Source organism: Vulpes vulpes, chromosome 4, assembly GCF_048418805.1.
Source record: "Vulpes vulpes isolate BD-2025 chromosome 4, VulVul3, whole genome shotgun sequence".
NCBI classification, from domain to species: domain Eukaryota; kingdom Metazoa; phylum Chordata; class Mammalia; order Carnivora; family Canidae; genus Vulpes; species Vulpes vulpes.
The window spans coordinates 81,355,256-81,370,911 of NC_132783.1; the positions used below are offsets into that span (position 1 = coordinate 81,355,256).

General features: G+C 52.1%; 2 protein-coding genes across 5 annotated transcripts in view; one reads left to right on the forward strand and one right to left on the reverse strand.

The window, feature by feature from the left end:
- Nucleotides 1-5,304, forward strand: part of SGPL1 (sphingosine-1-phosphate lyase 1) — a 57,201-nt gene extending 51,897 nt beyond the window's left edge. For both annotated transcript variants that reach the window (XM_072756233.1, XM_072756232.1), the window contains exons 13-15: nt 894-1,040; nt 2,110-2,230; nt 2,719-5,304. In XM_072756233.1, coding sequence (XP_072612334.1) covers nt 894-1,040; nt 2,110-2,230; nt 2,719-2,859 — 409 coding nt within the window. In that variant the 3' untranslated portion in view covers nt 2,860-5,304. The remainder of the gene's footprint in view (nt 1-893; nt 1,041-2,109; nt 2,231-2,718) is intronic.
- Nucleotides 5,305-7,677: 2,373 nt separating this feature from the next.
- PCBD1 (pterin-4 alpha-carbinolamine dehydratase 1) lies at nt 7,678-12,176 on the reverse strand. Of its 3 annotated transcripts, none has more exons than XM_072756234.1 (4): nt 12,086-12,176; nt 9,286-9,417; nt 8,734-8,814; nt 7,678-8,192 (listed from the first exon to the last, which is right to left on the reverse strand). In XM_072756234.1, the coding sequence occupies exons 1-4, from the start codon at nt 12,086-12,088 to the stop codon at nt 8,094-8,096; spliced, it is 315 nt and encodes a 104-aa protein (XP_072612335.1). In that variant the 5' UTR covers nt 12,089-12,176; the 3' UTR covers nt 7,678-8,093. The 3 variants fall into 3 exon arrangements, with proteins under 3 accessions (XP_072612335.1, XP_072612336.1, XP_025859796.1); XM_072756235.1 differs by lacking the exon at nt 12,086-12,176 and adding an exon at nt 9,803-9,887; XM_026004011.2 differs by lacking the exon at nt 12,086-12,176 and adding an exon at nt 9,787-9,887.
- Between the last annotated feature and the right edge of the window lie 3,480 nt (nt 12,177-15,656).

Consider the following 15,656-nt stretch of genomic DNA (forward strand, 5'->3'; position numbering starts at 1 on the left):
TGTCTTTACAACTGGCAGCTCTTACCAGATGCTGATACAATGTGCAGTTTAATGCTTAAGACAGCGTTTCTCAAACTCGAACATGCCTTCTAAGCATCTGGAGGACCTGTTATGACACAGGTTGCTGGGCCCCACTCTTAGAATTCTCATTCAGTTCATCTGGAATGGGAATGTGGGGACTCGCACTTCTGGGAAGCACCCAGTCAATTCTGAAGCTGCTGGTCTAGGGCCCACCCTCGGAGAGTCTCTGATGTAAAAGCACCAGAGATGAGGCAGAGGGAACGGGGAGGGCGAGGGGGGAAACGCAGGGTTGAGATGAGGCTGGAATGAGGCTGTGTGTTTGTCTGACCCACCTGTTCATGTGTCCCCTGCCTGTCTCTGTGGCTCACCTGGACTGGGGAGGCTTTTTCAGAATCTGGAGGGCAAATGAAAGTGACTAGTAGGCATATGTCATTAGAAAGAAGCCCGCATATACCCAGCTGATACACCCATCTGTTGAGAACTGCTCTACCATTTCTTGCTTTAGAGATTACACATACGACTTTTTAAATTGCAGCAATGGAGGGGTTATTTTGCCAGGATTTTTTCTTGAGTGCATCTTTTATGCCTCAGATGCCCGTGGGGCATATCATAATTTGGGAACTGGGCAGACAGGGTACGAGCCGGTGATTGTGTCTCATTGGAGCTCAGTGGGGTCTGGGCCTTTGAACATCTGTCATGTTTAGGAACTAGGAACCACTGATTTCCATCTCACCGCCTGGTTTTAAAAGGTGAACGAGCTGAAGCCCTTAAAAGATGAGGTAGTGTCATAGGAGAGACGTTGCATGATTAAAGAGATGATGACCTGAGCAGCATCCATGGCTGAATTTCCTTTCTGTCTTTTTTTGTTTAAGACTGGAAACTATCAAAGGCATCTTTGTTTTTGGGAATCCTCAGTTGTCAGTCATTGCTCTGGGCTCCCGAGACTTTGACATCTACCGACTGTTCAACCTGATGACGGCTAAGGGGTGGAACTTGAACCAGCTGCAGTTCCCGCCCAGGTAAGCAAGAGGAGCCTCCTATCCTTCCTGGGCCCCAGGACTTCCCGAGCGCTTGGGTAGCAGGCTGACCTGCAGCCTAGAGACTGCTGGTGAGGTGCCATTTCCTCTCGCCCCCTGCCCCACCCCCCTCAGAATTCCTCAGTGTCAGAAGGAAACAGCTTTATGGCTCTACAGCTACCCTCTGGCCCTGCCCCCGCCCTCTTCCCTGCCCCACCTTGTACACCGCCATCTGATTGCTCTTGCACATGGACTTGTTCCCTGAATCATACTTAGTCCAGAACTTTCCACAGGGCCTCTCACTGTTCAGGCCCACTGCTCTCTTCTATAATATTTTGTAATTAATCTTCCATGATGCCTGTAAAGAAACACCTCACCGGATGGCAGAGGTCTGTCCAGTGTCCTTTCACTTGTGGCGCCATTGCCAGGCCCATCTGGACTCTGCTGCTTCCTCTTCACAGTCCTTTTTTTTTTTTTTTTTTTTAAGATTTTATTTATTTATTAGAGAGAGAGAGAGAGACAGGCAGAGGGAGAAGCAGGTTCCATGCAGGGAGCCTGACATGGGACTCGATCCCCGGTCTCCAGGATCACGCCCTGGGCGAGAGGCGGCGCTAAACCGCTAAGCTAATGAGGCTGCCCTTCACCGTCCTTCTGTACCTCAGCATCCCTCTGGGGGAGGGAGAGCTGCTGCCTTGCCTTGGAGTCCTTCAAAACCCCTGTGGCCCTACACCCTTAAGGGTCTATCGTCTACAAGGAAATACAAGGGAAGCATCCCCTTGGTGGTCACGTGACTGAAGGCATAGCCATTGGCAGTCTTGGGAGGGGGGAGCGGGACAGAACAGGAAGCTGTGTTCCTCCTGTCAGGATGTTCTTGCTCATGCTGAGGCCTAAGCCCTCGTGCCTGCCCATGCTTGACAGCCCATGTATCTGAGAGCCCTGATTCCCAGGATTGGGAACGCTTGTCACAGATAACACAAAGCAGTGAGTGCTAAGCTCCAGTGTGGGAGGGCTACTTTCTTTTAGAACTTTGTTTTCTTCCCCGAGGTTCATCTGTCTGTCTCTTTGCCCATAGTATTCATTTCTGCATCACGCTGGTGCACACCCGGAAGCGAGTAGCCATACAGTTCCTAAAGGACATCCGGGAGTCGGTCACTCAAATCATGAAGAATCCGAAAGCAAAGACCACAGGAATGGTAGGGACACTTCAGATATTTTTCTTGTGGAAGTTTAGGTGCCATGGGGGGTTTGGAAGAACGAAGTGGCCTCTAGTCTGTTCCTGCCTCTGTCCCATCTCCACAAACCTTCTTCTTTTGAGCAGATGACCTCTGCCTCACCCACTCCCAAGCCGTTTGGTCTTGAGTGAGGTGTGCTGTATAGAAAAGCATCTTGTAACTTGAAAGTGCTATACAAAGGCAGGTGTGGTCATGCCTTTTGAGAAGAAAATTATGACACAGGAAGGACAATAAGCCTGTTTTCTCTGGAATCTTTGACATAGGCCAGTTCCTTTGGGCAGAAAGCAGACTGGCACTTACCTGTGAAGAACTGCCTGGGGTGGGCATGGAGCTTGGGAGGGGAGGGACACAGAAGATGGAGACGGTGTGAAGGGGGAGATGGGAGCCACAGCTTCATGTCTGCCCCAGTACCCGTCATCGCCAGTAACAACCTCTCACTGGATTTGTAGGGTGCGATCTATGGCATGGCCCAGACGACAGTTGACAGGAACCTGGTCGCAGAATTGTCCTCAGTCTTCTTGGACAGCCTCTTCAGCACGGACACTGTGACTCCAAGCAGCCAGATGAATGGTTCTCCGAAACCCCGCTGAGCCTGGACGCTCTGTGACCCCGAGGGGCTCCTGGCCTGCAGAGGTTCCCGGGGTGTGGAACAGGCCACACACAGGTTCAGCATTTGGTCTTGCTCCGTAGAGCACGACGAGACAGACCATGAGACGGCTTGATCCTCAGGATTCTTGTTCCTCCTCTCATCCTTTGTGGTTTTTTAATATGGAGACCCCGAAGGAGTCCAATACCTAATTATTTTGCCCTGTTCCCAGATGTTACCCTAGGAATTGTTTTAGCCATTTCCTTTTCTAACCTTCTCGCTTTCAACTTGACTTAATCCTTGTGTGGCAGCTGTGACCTGTCCTGAGTCCTTAGGGAGGCTGGAGTATCGTTTTTGTGCTAAAGAAGGTTTTCTTTCTTCTCACAGGCAGATTGGTGAAGCTGATTGGACAGGAAGCATCCTTGTAACAGGGTGGGAGTTAGGTACCCTCTAAGCACGAGGCCTCCTCAGCCTCCTCTCTGAGTAGGTGAGTTGTCTCATAGAGTCATGTTTAGTGCAACTCAGTTTCTCTTTCTGAGACATGGATGGATAGGCCACTGTTCCTGTTTTGCAGGATTGGAATGGCCAAGTATATGTATGTGCTCAGTGTCTTAAGGCAGGCTTTGGTGCGGCCCTCTTCTGTGGTTCCCCCTTGGATATTTGGTTGCCACCGTCTTTGGAGATTTGTGTGCGAAATTGTCCTCACATTGGTGTGCTGTTCCCCTGGATCAGGAAGGGAAAGTGGTTTCCAGAGAGCACAGGACCTTTGGGCCCTGGTCCCGCTCTGTGTCGGCCGTGTTTAGAGCACACCAGAGCCCTGTCCTGGGCTGCTGCTGACCAGAAACCAGAGCCTTTACTAAAGTTCTCTGAGTGTCACATTCAAATAGATGTCTCCACCCCGGAGTGGTCCTCCACTCCCCCACTGCCATGAGCCATCATGCATGAGAATAGGTCTGCTTGAAGGAACCGCTCAGAGCACCTTCACAAGTTGCCTTGACTTACCTGAGGTGGGTGCGAGGAGGGTGTGAGAGAGCCTTCCAGGCCAGGAACCTTCTCTCCCCATTCGTGCGTCCCTCCTGCCTCTTTCCGTATGTTCAGCTCCCAAAGGTACTGTGGCAGTTTACCCTCAGGTACTGGGCAGTTCTCAGCCCCGGCTAGCATGAGACAAACTTTGGAATAGGAAAGCATGATGGCAACTGTCAGTGGGGCCTGGGCCTGGGATTCCTCCATCAGACTAGTCGCTCAGGGTGGTGCAGGGATGGACCAATCCCTGCACCCACTCCCTCCCCTCTTTGCTCCTGTTCAGGGGCCTTGATCTAGGTGGAGCCACTGTCTTCCCCTGAAGATGACATACTGTGTGCCTTTTCCCTCAGCAGTGGGCAGTGCTGGGCTCCTCCTGACCCAGGCCCCAGGGGAAATGGGGCTGTCTGGAGATTTTTATTTGGGTGGGGGAGGCCTTTAGGGTAAGTCAGGAGAAAATCTCCTGTGTTCCATTCCCCTTCTCAGGGACTCCTGAACCATTCAACCTCTTCAGACTGCTGGCCTCTGGCCTCCCTCACTGGGGATGCTGCCGGGAGGGCCGAGATGACCAGACTCCCCCAGGCTCCCTAGTGGGTTTGTCTGAAGTGGTCTTTAGCACTGTACTTCGTCCACAATAACTGTGAGTCGCTGGCCGGGTCACTGCAGGGCTGATGTGTGCGTGTGTGTGTGTGTGTGTGTGTGTGCGCCTCCTGGGGTGGTCGGTTCCAGGAAAGGTTGTGTGTGTGTGTGTGTGTCTAAGATCCTTTGGATACAGGAGCTATGACCTTCCAGTCATTCAACTGGTGGGCACCTCCCGAGAGAGGAGCTGTGGCCAGAGCCGTGTGTGAATGCCCTTGGGTCTCTGGCACATTGATGGTGTTGGAGGAAGACCAGGGATCGAGAACCACCCAGCAGGCCCCACTGTGGCTTGCTGGCTGCTAAAATGGAGAAGCATGTGCCCCCTAGAACATGCTGTTGCTTCCAGTGTCTGCAGACCCTTCCTCTGCTGTGACAGCACTGCTGGCCCCGGGGACAGTGGTGTTTTTCAAAGGGACCTACTGTAGCCACTATGATCACAAGCCTTAGTTTGACTCAACACTTGTGGGCTTTCCACTCTATGTGTATCTGTGCATAGGAACACCTAGTCTGGCAGAGGCAGGCCGAATGTCTCCACGAGGTCATATGCTAGCAGATGTCGCATTGGCCTCTGCAGAAGCTGTACTGTCTGGTTTCTATGTTGAGTAAGTAGTTGTGACTGTACTGCCTTGTCACTTTTAATATTACCAGTTTTATACTTGGAAAATGGTACTTGCCTCTTTTAAATCTTTTCTGTATTTAACCTCCTTCTTCCCAGCTCAGTGCTCCCTTCCTAATTGCAGCAATAATATCTTTAAAAAGCAATTCAGTAATTAAACGACTGAAATCTTAACTGGCTGGATTCATTTGCTTATTTGGGGGCAGGTGGGAGATCCCAGGTGGGGCGGTGGCCGCTGGTGGGAGAGCGCCCCCTCGTGGTGAAATGGTTGTGTGCGGCCACGGATATTAGGCGCCTTCACAGGGGTGTCACCAGGGGCGGTGGGCATACCTGCTTGGAGGAGGGCTTTAGTTCCCCAGGGCATGGGCCCTGCCTTGTGTTTTCTTCCCTCTTCACCATCTGCTTCTGCATATACCTTAGTGATGGATTGAGCCCTCCTGGGTGGGCTCTAGCCAGCCGGGCACTGGCTTCAAGCCTGCATCTGGTGTGGGAGCCAATGGAACCCTCCAAATCTCTCTGCACATGAAACTTCTGGGCATCTTGTTCCATTCCAAGTAAGAAGTCTTTCCAAAGGTCCCGGAGGCTGTCACTCAGGTAACCCAGCTTTTCAACCCATTTGTGGACTTTGCCAGAACCAAGGGATGCCATCTCTGCTAGTTTTCTGCTACATGACTCGAGTTTCCTGAGCACCTACTTGCTTTGGGGTTAATGCTAGAGGATGAAGCCAGGATATGCTTGGTTAGGAGGCCTGGTCCCCCCATCCAAGAATTGGTGTTTGGATGCTTATTCCTGCTACTTACAGCCTTGAACCCTCTTGCCTCCTCTGTGGGTTCTTGGTAGCAATGAGTCACCTGTAGCCAGACCCAGCAATGGCAGAAGTATTGACAGAGGCCTGACTTGACAGCCACAACTACACCTGGGGTGAGCAAAAGTCAGCTGTTTGAGAGCCTTTTCTTGAGTTGGAGTCTTTTTATTATGTTTTTTTTTTTTTTTTTTAAGATTTTATTTATTTGACAGAGTGCAGCTGTGAGCACAAGCAGGGGGAGTGGCAGGCAAAGGGAGAGGGAGAAGCAGGGAGCCCAATGCAGGACTCGATCCCAGGACCCCGGGATCATGATCTGAGCTGTAAGCAGATGCTTAACCGACTAAGCCACCCAGGTGCCTCCCAGTTGGAGTCTTAATTGCCATCCTTTTCCTTGGGCTTTTTTTTTTTTGTCCACAATCTCCCCATAACATCTTCTCTATAGCTTCAGTTATTTGCATGAATTGTAGAACAAACATTTCTGAAAAAGTATTGCTTGTGTCTTTGGCCCACAGAAAAGTCCTTCATAGAACTGTAGCATCCTCTAGGTTGGTGTCTCTCAACCCCTGATCCAGGGTAAGCAGAGGCAGGAAGGTGACCTAACACGTGCTCCATAATTGCATGTCTGGTGGCTTCTGTCCCCTAATCCGCAGTCATCAGATCCAAGCTCAATTAGGAAAAGTGAAGTCAGAAGTGGAGCAGTGGGAGGGAGATCACCATCCGAATCTCCCTGGTTTTGATAGTAAGTTTTCTGAGAACCTGCCGTTGACATAAGTGTTGTTAATCCTTAGATCCTGCTGGTACCTCTTACCAACCATATGCTTGTTTCTCAGACACCTCTGCCTCTTTTCTGGCCCTAGTTGTAGGACCAACTCATCCAGGGTGACTGGGTTGTGATGTTGCTAAATGTCTGCTTCAAGAGATCCTGGCATTTGCAAGTCAGCTTAGAATGCAGTCAGCTTCAGGTTAGAGGATCATAGATGAGAAGCCATCGGGAGAAGGGCTTCCCCAAATCTTGCATAATGGCATATGCGGAATGCCACCCATGTGGCGTGCACTGGAGAGAGAGGAGACTGTGCTCTCTGCCCCCCACTCCTCCCAGTTACAGCATATTAGTGGGAACAGTCTATCCTGGAGGTGGAGTCATCTAGCCTAGGTTGGAGGACTGATCTGTAGGAATCTGCTCTTTAACTGCTCAGATGGTAAATAACCTGTCACCTCCTAAGCTAGGATTTTTGTCCTCTCCCTTACACAGTAGGGGCAAGCAAACCTGAAGACTCTGGCCAAGTCTCTAAAAAACCGTAAGAAACTATCAGGATTAGAAGTCTCCCCATGGGATGTTGTGGACCAGGAAGGGCATAATGCAACCTCAGACCGCCACACATACATACAGGTGTCCTTTACTTTTATTCATGGCGCCCCTTCAGCCATCCCTGCCTCAAGAATCCCATTCTGATCTTCAAGACACAAGTCATTGAAGCCTCCAGACACCCCTGTCAATCACCTCATGTTCCTTTAGCTCATTTCTTACCTTTGCCTCTAGCATCGACATCATTCATCCTGCCTAGTGGTAGTTAACCGCGTCCTGCATAATTCCCCTACATGACCATGAACTCCATGAAGACAGGGTAGTCAGGTCCCACTTTCCCCTCCAGTGCCTCAAACAGTGCCTTCCACAGAGTAAGGGCTTTAAATGCCTGTTGACTCCAATTTGGACTGACCTGTGGAAAAGAAGGTTCTAGAGCCCGAGGCCAAGTGACAGTTTTATTTGAGGCATAAAAGCACAGGTGTGTTTCTGTCACACACAAAGGGGTTGACTTTAGGTTCTGGTTTCTAAGATAAGACAGTGTGCATCTCAGACACCGCTTCCTGGGAAATGTGCTAGAAAGGGAGCAGGACATGGCCTGGCAAGGAGACCGTTACTGTGCCGGGAAGTCTTGCGGCAAGGGAAGATGGTGCTGAGCGAGCATGTGACAAAGCGCCGGGGATGAAGAGGGGTGTGGGGAAGAAAGGTCGGTGCTGGCGCTGGCATCTCCTTCCACAGCAGGGTCCACTCGGCAGTTCTAGCTGCAGCGACATCTCAGGGCTCCCCGATTCCCTCCCTGGGTTCCCAGTTCAGTCACCCCCTTCGCCTGAAGCGTTCAGAGAGGAAGGCAGGGGCCTAGGTCATGGACACCGCTACTTGTTCGATGAAGCTGGCCAGGTTTATGTCCCGTTCTGAAAGGCCGGCACACTCGTGGGTGCTCAGGGTGATGTGGACCTGGAATCAAACCAGAGATACAGGCCCTGGCACCCCTCTCTCCCCTGGGGGCTCCTCCCACGAGTCACTAGCAGCAGTGCAAACCCTCCCGTCTTGGCACGCAGTGGCTGTTGAATGGCCGCGCTCATTCGCCCGCAGTCAGTCCTGTCTGCTTGTCGAGCGTGGTTCCTACTTTTTGATTCTTAGCTCAGGTTCCTACTTCTTCATTCCCCCGCACCTCCAGGAGGATCTAACCCATTGGGAGCTATCAGCAGGGACCGTGGCCCCTCCCCACAGCCTTGCCTTCTGTGGGCTCCGCCTTCTTAACATCTACTTATTGTCTACCCCGCCCGCAAGTCCTCTCAGAGTGTTTCCACGTGCAATTCTTTAATTTGTAGTGAGCCTGACTGTTTGGCAGGGGTGTTCCTGATGATTCTAGGAAAGAGCCCAAAGGACCAGGAGGGGCAGACAGGCAAACTTTGGTTGGGAGGCCCTGAGGGAAGCCCAAGGAAGGGCCCTCAGAACTCAGCCGGGCTGGCCACGGCAGGCACGCACCGCTCACCTTGTTGTACACGTTAAACCATTCAGGATGGTGGTCCAGTTTCTCAGCCTGCAGGGCCACCCTCGTCATGAAGCCAAAAGCCTGCGGTGGTGAAGTGAGACGCAGGTTAGCACTCTGAGAGGGAGGCCGGTGGTGCAGAGCCTACGTGCGGGAGCCGGACTGGCTCCCCACAAGACCCTTCCAGCTTCAGTCACCCCCTAGCACCCCATGGCTGGTTCTGCACTGCAGTTCAAGGTGGCCCTTCAGTAGGAGGAATGTCTTGTTCTAGGACCCTGCCTTACGGTGGAAACACCACAGAGGTGTTGAGTCTTGGCCAGTTTTTGGTTATCTGCTAAAATGTACCTCAGTATCCTACTTGACCCATCTCCTCTGAGGATCATTTCTAAGAGTTCCAGGTATATGGAGAACCCAGGTCCCAGCTCCCCAGTCCCCAGGGGTGACACTCCAAGTCAACCTGACTAGGGTAGTGTCTGAGGGTCTTGGGTAGCAGGGCTTTGAGGGAGAGAACCCCGTCCGCCCCAGTCTCAGACACTGTCCCATCCGCTGACATACCCGATTGAAGTCTTTGAAATGGAACTGCTTGAAGATGGCGTCTCGGCCTTCCACCTCGTTCCACCCCACAGCCCTCAGGTTTGGCAGCAGCTGGTCCCTCTCCTCAGCACTTAGCCTGTGCGCTTTGCCAGCCTAGGAGAGGCAACAGAGGCCCACGGGCATTCTTTCTACAGCACCCAGGGGAGGGCCCTGGTCACGAGGGGCATTCAGGCAACCTCCGCGGGTGCTCTGGGGGGGCACAGCCTAAAGCAACCACAGGGAGTTGTTGACGGTGGCACCCGGCCCTGGAGGTGGGGCCCTGGCTCACATACTGATAGGTTCTTAGGTTTTGACACTTTGCTCAGAGGTCAGAAAATCCTGAGGTGTGATGTAAGTCACTGGGGCTCAGCAACCCCCCAACCCCTGCCCCCAAAGCCCGACAGAGCCCCGCCCCATAGGTTTCTTTCGATAATGAGAGTAAAAGCAAAACCAAGCCCAGATGCGAATGTGTTACTACCCAACTTTTCAGAAAGAGTACCCGCGACTGTCTAAGCCTCCTTTTCCTGCTGTGGACTGTATCCGGTTCACCTCCATGGCCACCCTGCTACTCAAGGAATCTAGGCCTGGAAAGGGAAAAAGAGCACGGTTCCCCCCACACAAACACACACACATGCACATCCCCCTCAGCCCGTGAGCACAGGCATCATTCTCAAAGCGGGTCTGAGTCTGCATCCCGGGCCCCCCAGGGAAAGGAGCCAGCACTGACCACACCTTCCAGCTGATTCTTGGCCACACCACCTCTGACACTCCCTGGAACTACCTCCCAGCGGATGTTCATCATGCCCCCATGCAGCCTCAGTACTAGCTGCCAGGCCTAGGGGTTCCAGATCCCCACCTTCTCTTCTACTCCGTCAGCCTGGGGAGCCTGAGCCAGAGCTCAGACCCAAGGTGGAAGTTAACCTGGCCGAGGGCGACTGGCAAACCTAGTGCCTCAGCCTGTTGACCTACTGTGTGTGCAAAGTGCCCTCGAGGCAGCCCAGACCTGCAGGGTACGGGCCAAGAGTGGAACCCTCAGGCACAGAAGGAGGCAAAGGCCGGTTCTGTTCCTGGGGGGGTGGATCCAGACCTAGGCACTGCATCAGGGATCCCAGCACTGAAACTGCTGAAACAGAAACTCCAGAGCGCTGAGGGAAAGCGAGCCACTAAGTGGGGTGGAGGGTGGGAGGGAGGTTAATTTAGCTTCACAAGCAGCCCTGGGGGGAGTTGGCAGGACCAGTTCAGGCCCCAGATCTGCCATTCTCCAGCGAGGTGGCCCTGGGGCACTCACCTCCCTGGGCTCCAGAGCCAGAAGGGACCCAGAACTTCCACTTTCAGATCAGCAAGAGGAGCCAATGGGACACTTCAGTAAATTCCCCTGTTACTAAGGGGGTGCCATCTGCATCCGTTAAAGGAGACTCCCTGGGGCCGGCTGGCTTGATAGGCCTTGCAGGCCTGGGGTCCAACTGGAAAGCATTGCAGCCTCCTCTAAGTCAATCTTTCCCTCCCTCCTGAAAACACTTGTTTTCTCCCGACTGATCTGGCTTGAGCTTGGCTCTGCGAGATCTGCATCCTGTGCCCAACCCCTGCTCCATTCCAGAGCCAGCCCTTTCTCAGTGGCTGATAAGCCTGGTCAGTGTATCCAGGCAACCTGATGAATGATGTCAGCCCAGGCATCAGAACCCACTGCTTATTAGTTCTCTGGCCCAGAAAGAAGTAGGTGGGTACCGGTGAGCTCCTAGGAGGCACCCCTTGCCCTTGAGAGTCCTCCAGGATCCCCCCAAGTTTCACAGCCCGGGGTGGACATGCCCAGCCCCGCTGAGAGCTGGAATCCCAGCGGGGGAAGGGGCAGTGTTTGCTTAGTAAATCACAGATCAGGCCTGGCCCAGGCCATCTGGGGGAGTGTGCACTCGCTCGGGTTACTGATTACCCACCCTGCCCTGCATCTTTGGGGCCTCTGCACACCACACAACCGGCCTCTCTCCCCACCTCCCCTCCCTCCAAGCCACAGCTTTCCAAGTGCCTTCTCAGCTGTCACCGCAGTCCTGACTGCTCCTGAGGCTTCGGGACCAGAGACAGGCTGTTTAGAAGAGCCGTCCTGGGTCTAGAGGCTCCTCTCCTCCCCTGCCAGGGCTCCCCTTCACCTCTCCGAGGGTAAGGGTGTTGAAGTAGGGCCCGAGCAGAGGGCCAGAGCCCTCCTGGGGGACACCCAGCCTGCAGGAGCGCTGACCCCGTGTAATCAGGCCCCCTTGGCCGGGCACAGGCCTCAAGCGAGGCACAGGGGCAGGCCCTGAGGCCCTGGAGCAGCACCGGGTGCACGGAGTGCGGGCCTGGAGGGCAGAGGAGCACAGAACCGACCCCCCCGCTACTCACACTCAGACACACAGACGCCCCCCTCCCCTCAACGTGCAAGAGAACCGGCCTCGGCGGTTAGGGGGTGGGGGTGTGTGTCTCCGGGCTCACGGCTGCCTCTCCACCCCCACCCAAAGCCACGCCCCGCGTGCAGCAGCGGGGCGCCCCGGGACGCGGGCGGGAGCAGGGCCAGGCCCGGGCTGCGGCTCCCTGTCACCCGGCCGCGCCACCGCCGCTCTCCCGGGCTCAGCTCGCGCTGGGCCACCGCCGGGGGCGCGGGTGGCAGCGGGGCGGGGAAACGGCTCCCGGAGCCCGGGGGCGGGCGAGGGGCTCGCAGGGACGGGACCCGCGGTCCGGCCCCGCGATCCGGCCCCGCGATCCGGCCCGCGGTCCGCCCTTCCTCCCCGGGACCCCGCGCGCCCCGAACCCTCACCATGGCGGGCGGGCGCAGGTGCCGACCAGGCGCAGGTGCGGACGCGGCCGAGCGGCAGGTGGCGGCGGGCGGGCGCGGGGGGCGGGGCAGGCCTCGGGGTGGGCGGGGTATCGGGGGCGGGGCCGCGGGGTGGGCGGGGCGGGCCTCGGGGGCGGGGCCGCGGGGTGGGCGGGCGGGCCGGGCCGCGGGGGCGGGGCCGCGGGGTGGGCGGGGTCTCGGGGGCGGGGCCGCGGGGTGGGCGGGGCGGGGCCGGCCGCGAGGTCCCGCCCACCGGCAATCGCTAACTCGGCCTCTGCCCCTTCCAGCACTTTCTTCCGGGCTCGGGTTCCCGGGAGCTCGGGGTCCAGGGACGCGGCCCCGGGGCGCGGACTTCTGCGTCTGCACTGCGCTCTGCCGCTCACGGGGCCGTGTCCCCCCGGACGCGACATTACCTCTTTCTTTTTTAAAAGCAGCAGGTTCACGTAGTGACCTAACCAAAGTGTACAGTTTGATGCCTTCGGCAGTTGTGAGCTCTCGTGCAAGCACCGCTGCGGTCACGCTCTTACACACCCCGCGTCCCGCGTCCCTGCAAGTTCCCTTCCCTCCCTGACCACGCTTCCTCTGCTTCCGGTCACCACGCGTTAGGTTGCATTTCCTAGGATTTTATGTAAATGCAAACCGTGCAATGTATGCTCTTGTGCCTGGCTTCTTAGGACTCAACATAATTACTTTGAGGTTCGCCCCTGTGGTTGCATGTATCAATAGTTTCTTCCTTTCTACGGCTAAGTAAGATTTATTCTATAGTGTTACATTGTATCGATATACCACAATTTGTTGATCTGTTCACTTGTTGATGGACATTTTGGGTTGTTTGCAGTTTTTCACTATTACACATAAAGCTGCTGTGCACCTTCCCGTCCAAGTCCATTTAGATGCTTTCCTTTTTCTTGGGTAAATGTCTAGGAGTGGAATGGCTAGGTCATAGGGCAGAGCGTATGTATAACTTGTTTTATTTTTTAAAGATTTTATTTATTTATCCATGATAGACATAGACAGAGAGAGAGAGAGAGAGAGAGAGAGAGAGAGAGAGGCGGAGAAGCAGGCTCCACGCCGGGAGCCCGACGCGGGACTCGATCCCAGGACTCCAGGATCGTGCCCTGGGCCGAAGGCAGGCGCTAAACCTCTGAGCCACCCAGGCTGCCCCGAGTATGTATAACTTGTAAGGAAACTGCCAGGCTGCTTCCCAAAGTGGCTGCACCATTTCATGTCCCCACCAGCAGTGTCTGAGAGTTCCAGGTTCCCTACACACCTCACAGGAGCACCAATATTTGTTATGGTCGGTCTCTTTCACTTCAGTCATTCTAACTGGTTATCTGATTGTAGTTTTCCTTTGAGTTTCCTTAATGCCTAATGATATTGAGCACTTGTTCTGGTGTTTATTTGTCATTGGTAAATCTGATGATTTGCCTTCAAATTTCCTGCCCTCCCCCCCACCTTTTTGAGTTGTTTGTGTTCTTCCTGGGTTTTGACAGTTCTTTATTCTGGATGTGAGCACTTCATGAAAGATATAGTTTGCCAGTTTTTTTTTTTTTTAATTCGGTCTTTCAAAGAGCAAATAAATGCCCTTAATTTTAATAAAATCCAATTTATCAATTGTTGCTTCTATGGATTAGTATTTTGGTGTTGCTGCTAAGACATCTTTGCCTAACCTAATGTCACAAAGATTTTTGTTATGTTTTGTGATGTTTTCTCTTGTGTTTTTTAGTTTTTGGTTTTGCATTTAGGTCTATGATCATTTTTCAGCTAGTTTTCCCTATGCTTGGAGTTATGGATCCAAATTCGCTTTCTGTGTGTGAGTGTTCAATTCTTCCCTTCTCCACTGAATTGCTTTTATACCTTTGTAAAAACTCTGTGGAAGGTATACATGTGGTTTATTTATAATTGGCCTTAATATGTAGACTCTATCCTGTTCCATTGATCTATTTGTCCATCTTGATGGTAACGCCATACATCTTGATTACTGTAGCTGTGTAAGTCTTGGAGTCATGTAATACAAGTCCTCTAATGTTCAAAAACATTTTTCCCCATTAACCTTCATCCCTATACTACACTTTTACTCCTCTCCTCCCAATGTGTTACTCTGTGAACTCTAATGTGTTAATATATATTGTTTTATGTTTTTTACATGTGCTATTGTTTCATCTGTATGTATTTTTATCTTTTGTAAATGGATCTGTGTGCCCTGTCTCATTCTGTTTCTTTCACCCATTTTTGCTATACGTATCTTTAATCGATAGCTTCCAACTGCTGCTCAGTATTCCATGGTGAGCACCCAGAATGGGTAATCATTCCTCCAGTGTTGGACTCAGGTAGCGTCCAACAACCTGCCACCACCACCACCACTACCCACCCCCTAGCATGTGAGTGTGTAACACACAGCAGAGAACAGAACAACAAAGATGATTTTGCAGTGAGTATCTCTTCCAGCTTAGTAGGTCTCTGGCTTGTGGGCAGTTTCTTAGGCAACTGAAATCTAAATCTATATAAATATGTAAATATAAATATCTATCTATCTACCTATCTATTATCTATCTATCTCTTCTATAAACCCAGTAATTCCCTCATGGGTATATATCCCAAATAGTTTCAGGTGCTGTGGATAGTGGCTGTGTTGGTCCTTATGTCACGTGCATCATGTGAGGAAGGGTTCCTGTTCCCCTACATTACTTGCACATAATACTCACACTTGGCATTATCTAGCTTTTTAATTTTTGCCAAGTTAACAGGCATAATGATAGCTCACTGTTTTACTTTGCATTTTCGGATTACTAATGATTCTGAGCACCTCTTCATATTGCTTATTAGCACTTGGGGCTTATTGCTTGTAAAGTGCCTTCTAATCCCCCCCCCCCTTTTTTTTAAGAATTCACAGTATTCTCTTTTTTAGTTGATTTGCAGGAGTTTATATCTAGATGTTAATTGCTTGTCCATTTTTGATATCGCAAATATATTCTCCCATTTGGCCATCTGTAAACTAACTTCACATAAAAGGAGAGCTTTCACATTTAGGTCTTACATTTATCTAACCATAAAGTTAACTGAAGAAAAGGAAGAATATTGTCATGGCAAGGAAATTATCAGATAAATCTTCAAAAGCACAAAGTTATAAGGCAGAGAAAAAAAGAGATAAGCCAGTATCCCAACATATAAAATTTCTACCAACAAAGGACCCTGTGGAAGAAATGAGTACACATTCAGGGCAGTGGATGAATCCCAAACGTGTTACACTAAGTGACAGCAGCTCAAATGTCTACTTTCTATAATATTATCCCATTTATATAACATTCTGAAAAATACACTAGGCAAAGATTCATGGTTGACTGTGAGGGGCTGCGGGGGGGGGGGTAGGATCAGACTACTGAGGGGCACAAGGAAACTTTTTTGGGAGGTAATTAAGATATTTTATATTTTGATTGTGGTGTGATCAAATGACTGGATGCCTTTGCCAAAAAGTATGAATAGGTAAATTATATCTCAGTAAACTTAGATTTAAAAAAATGGATCTAGAGTGTGAAATGTCAGGACAATCATT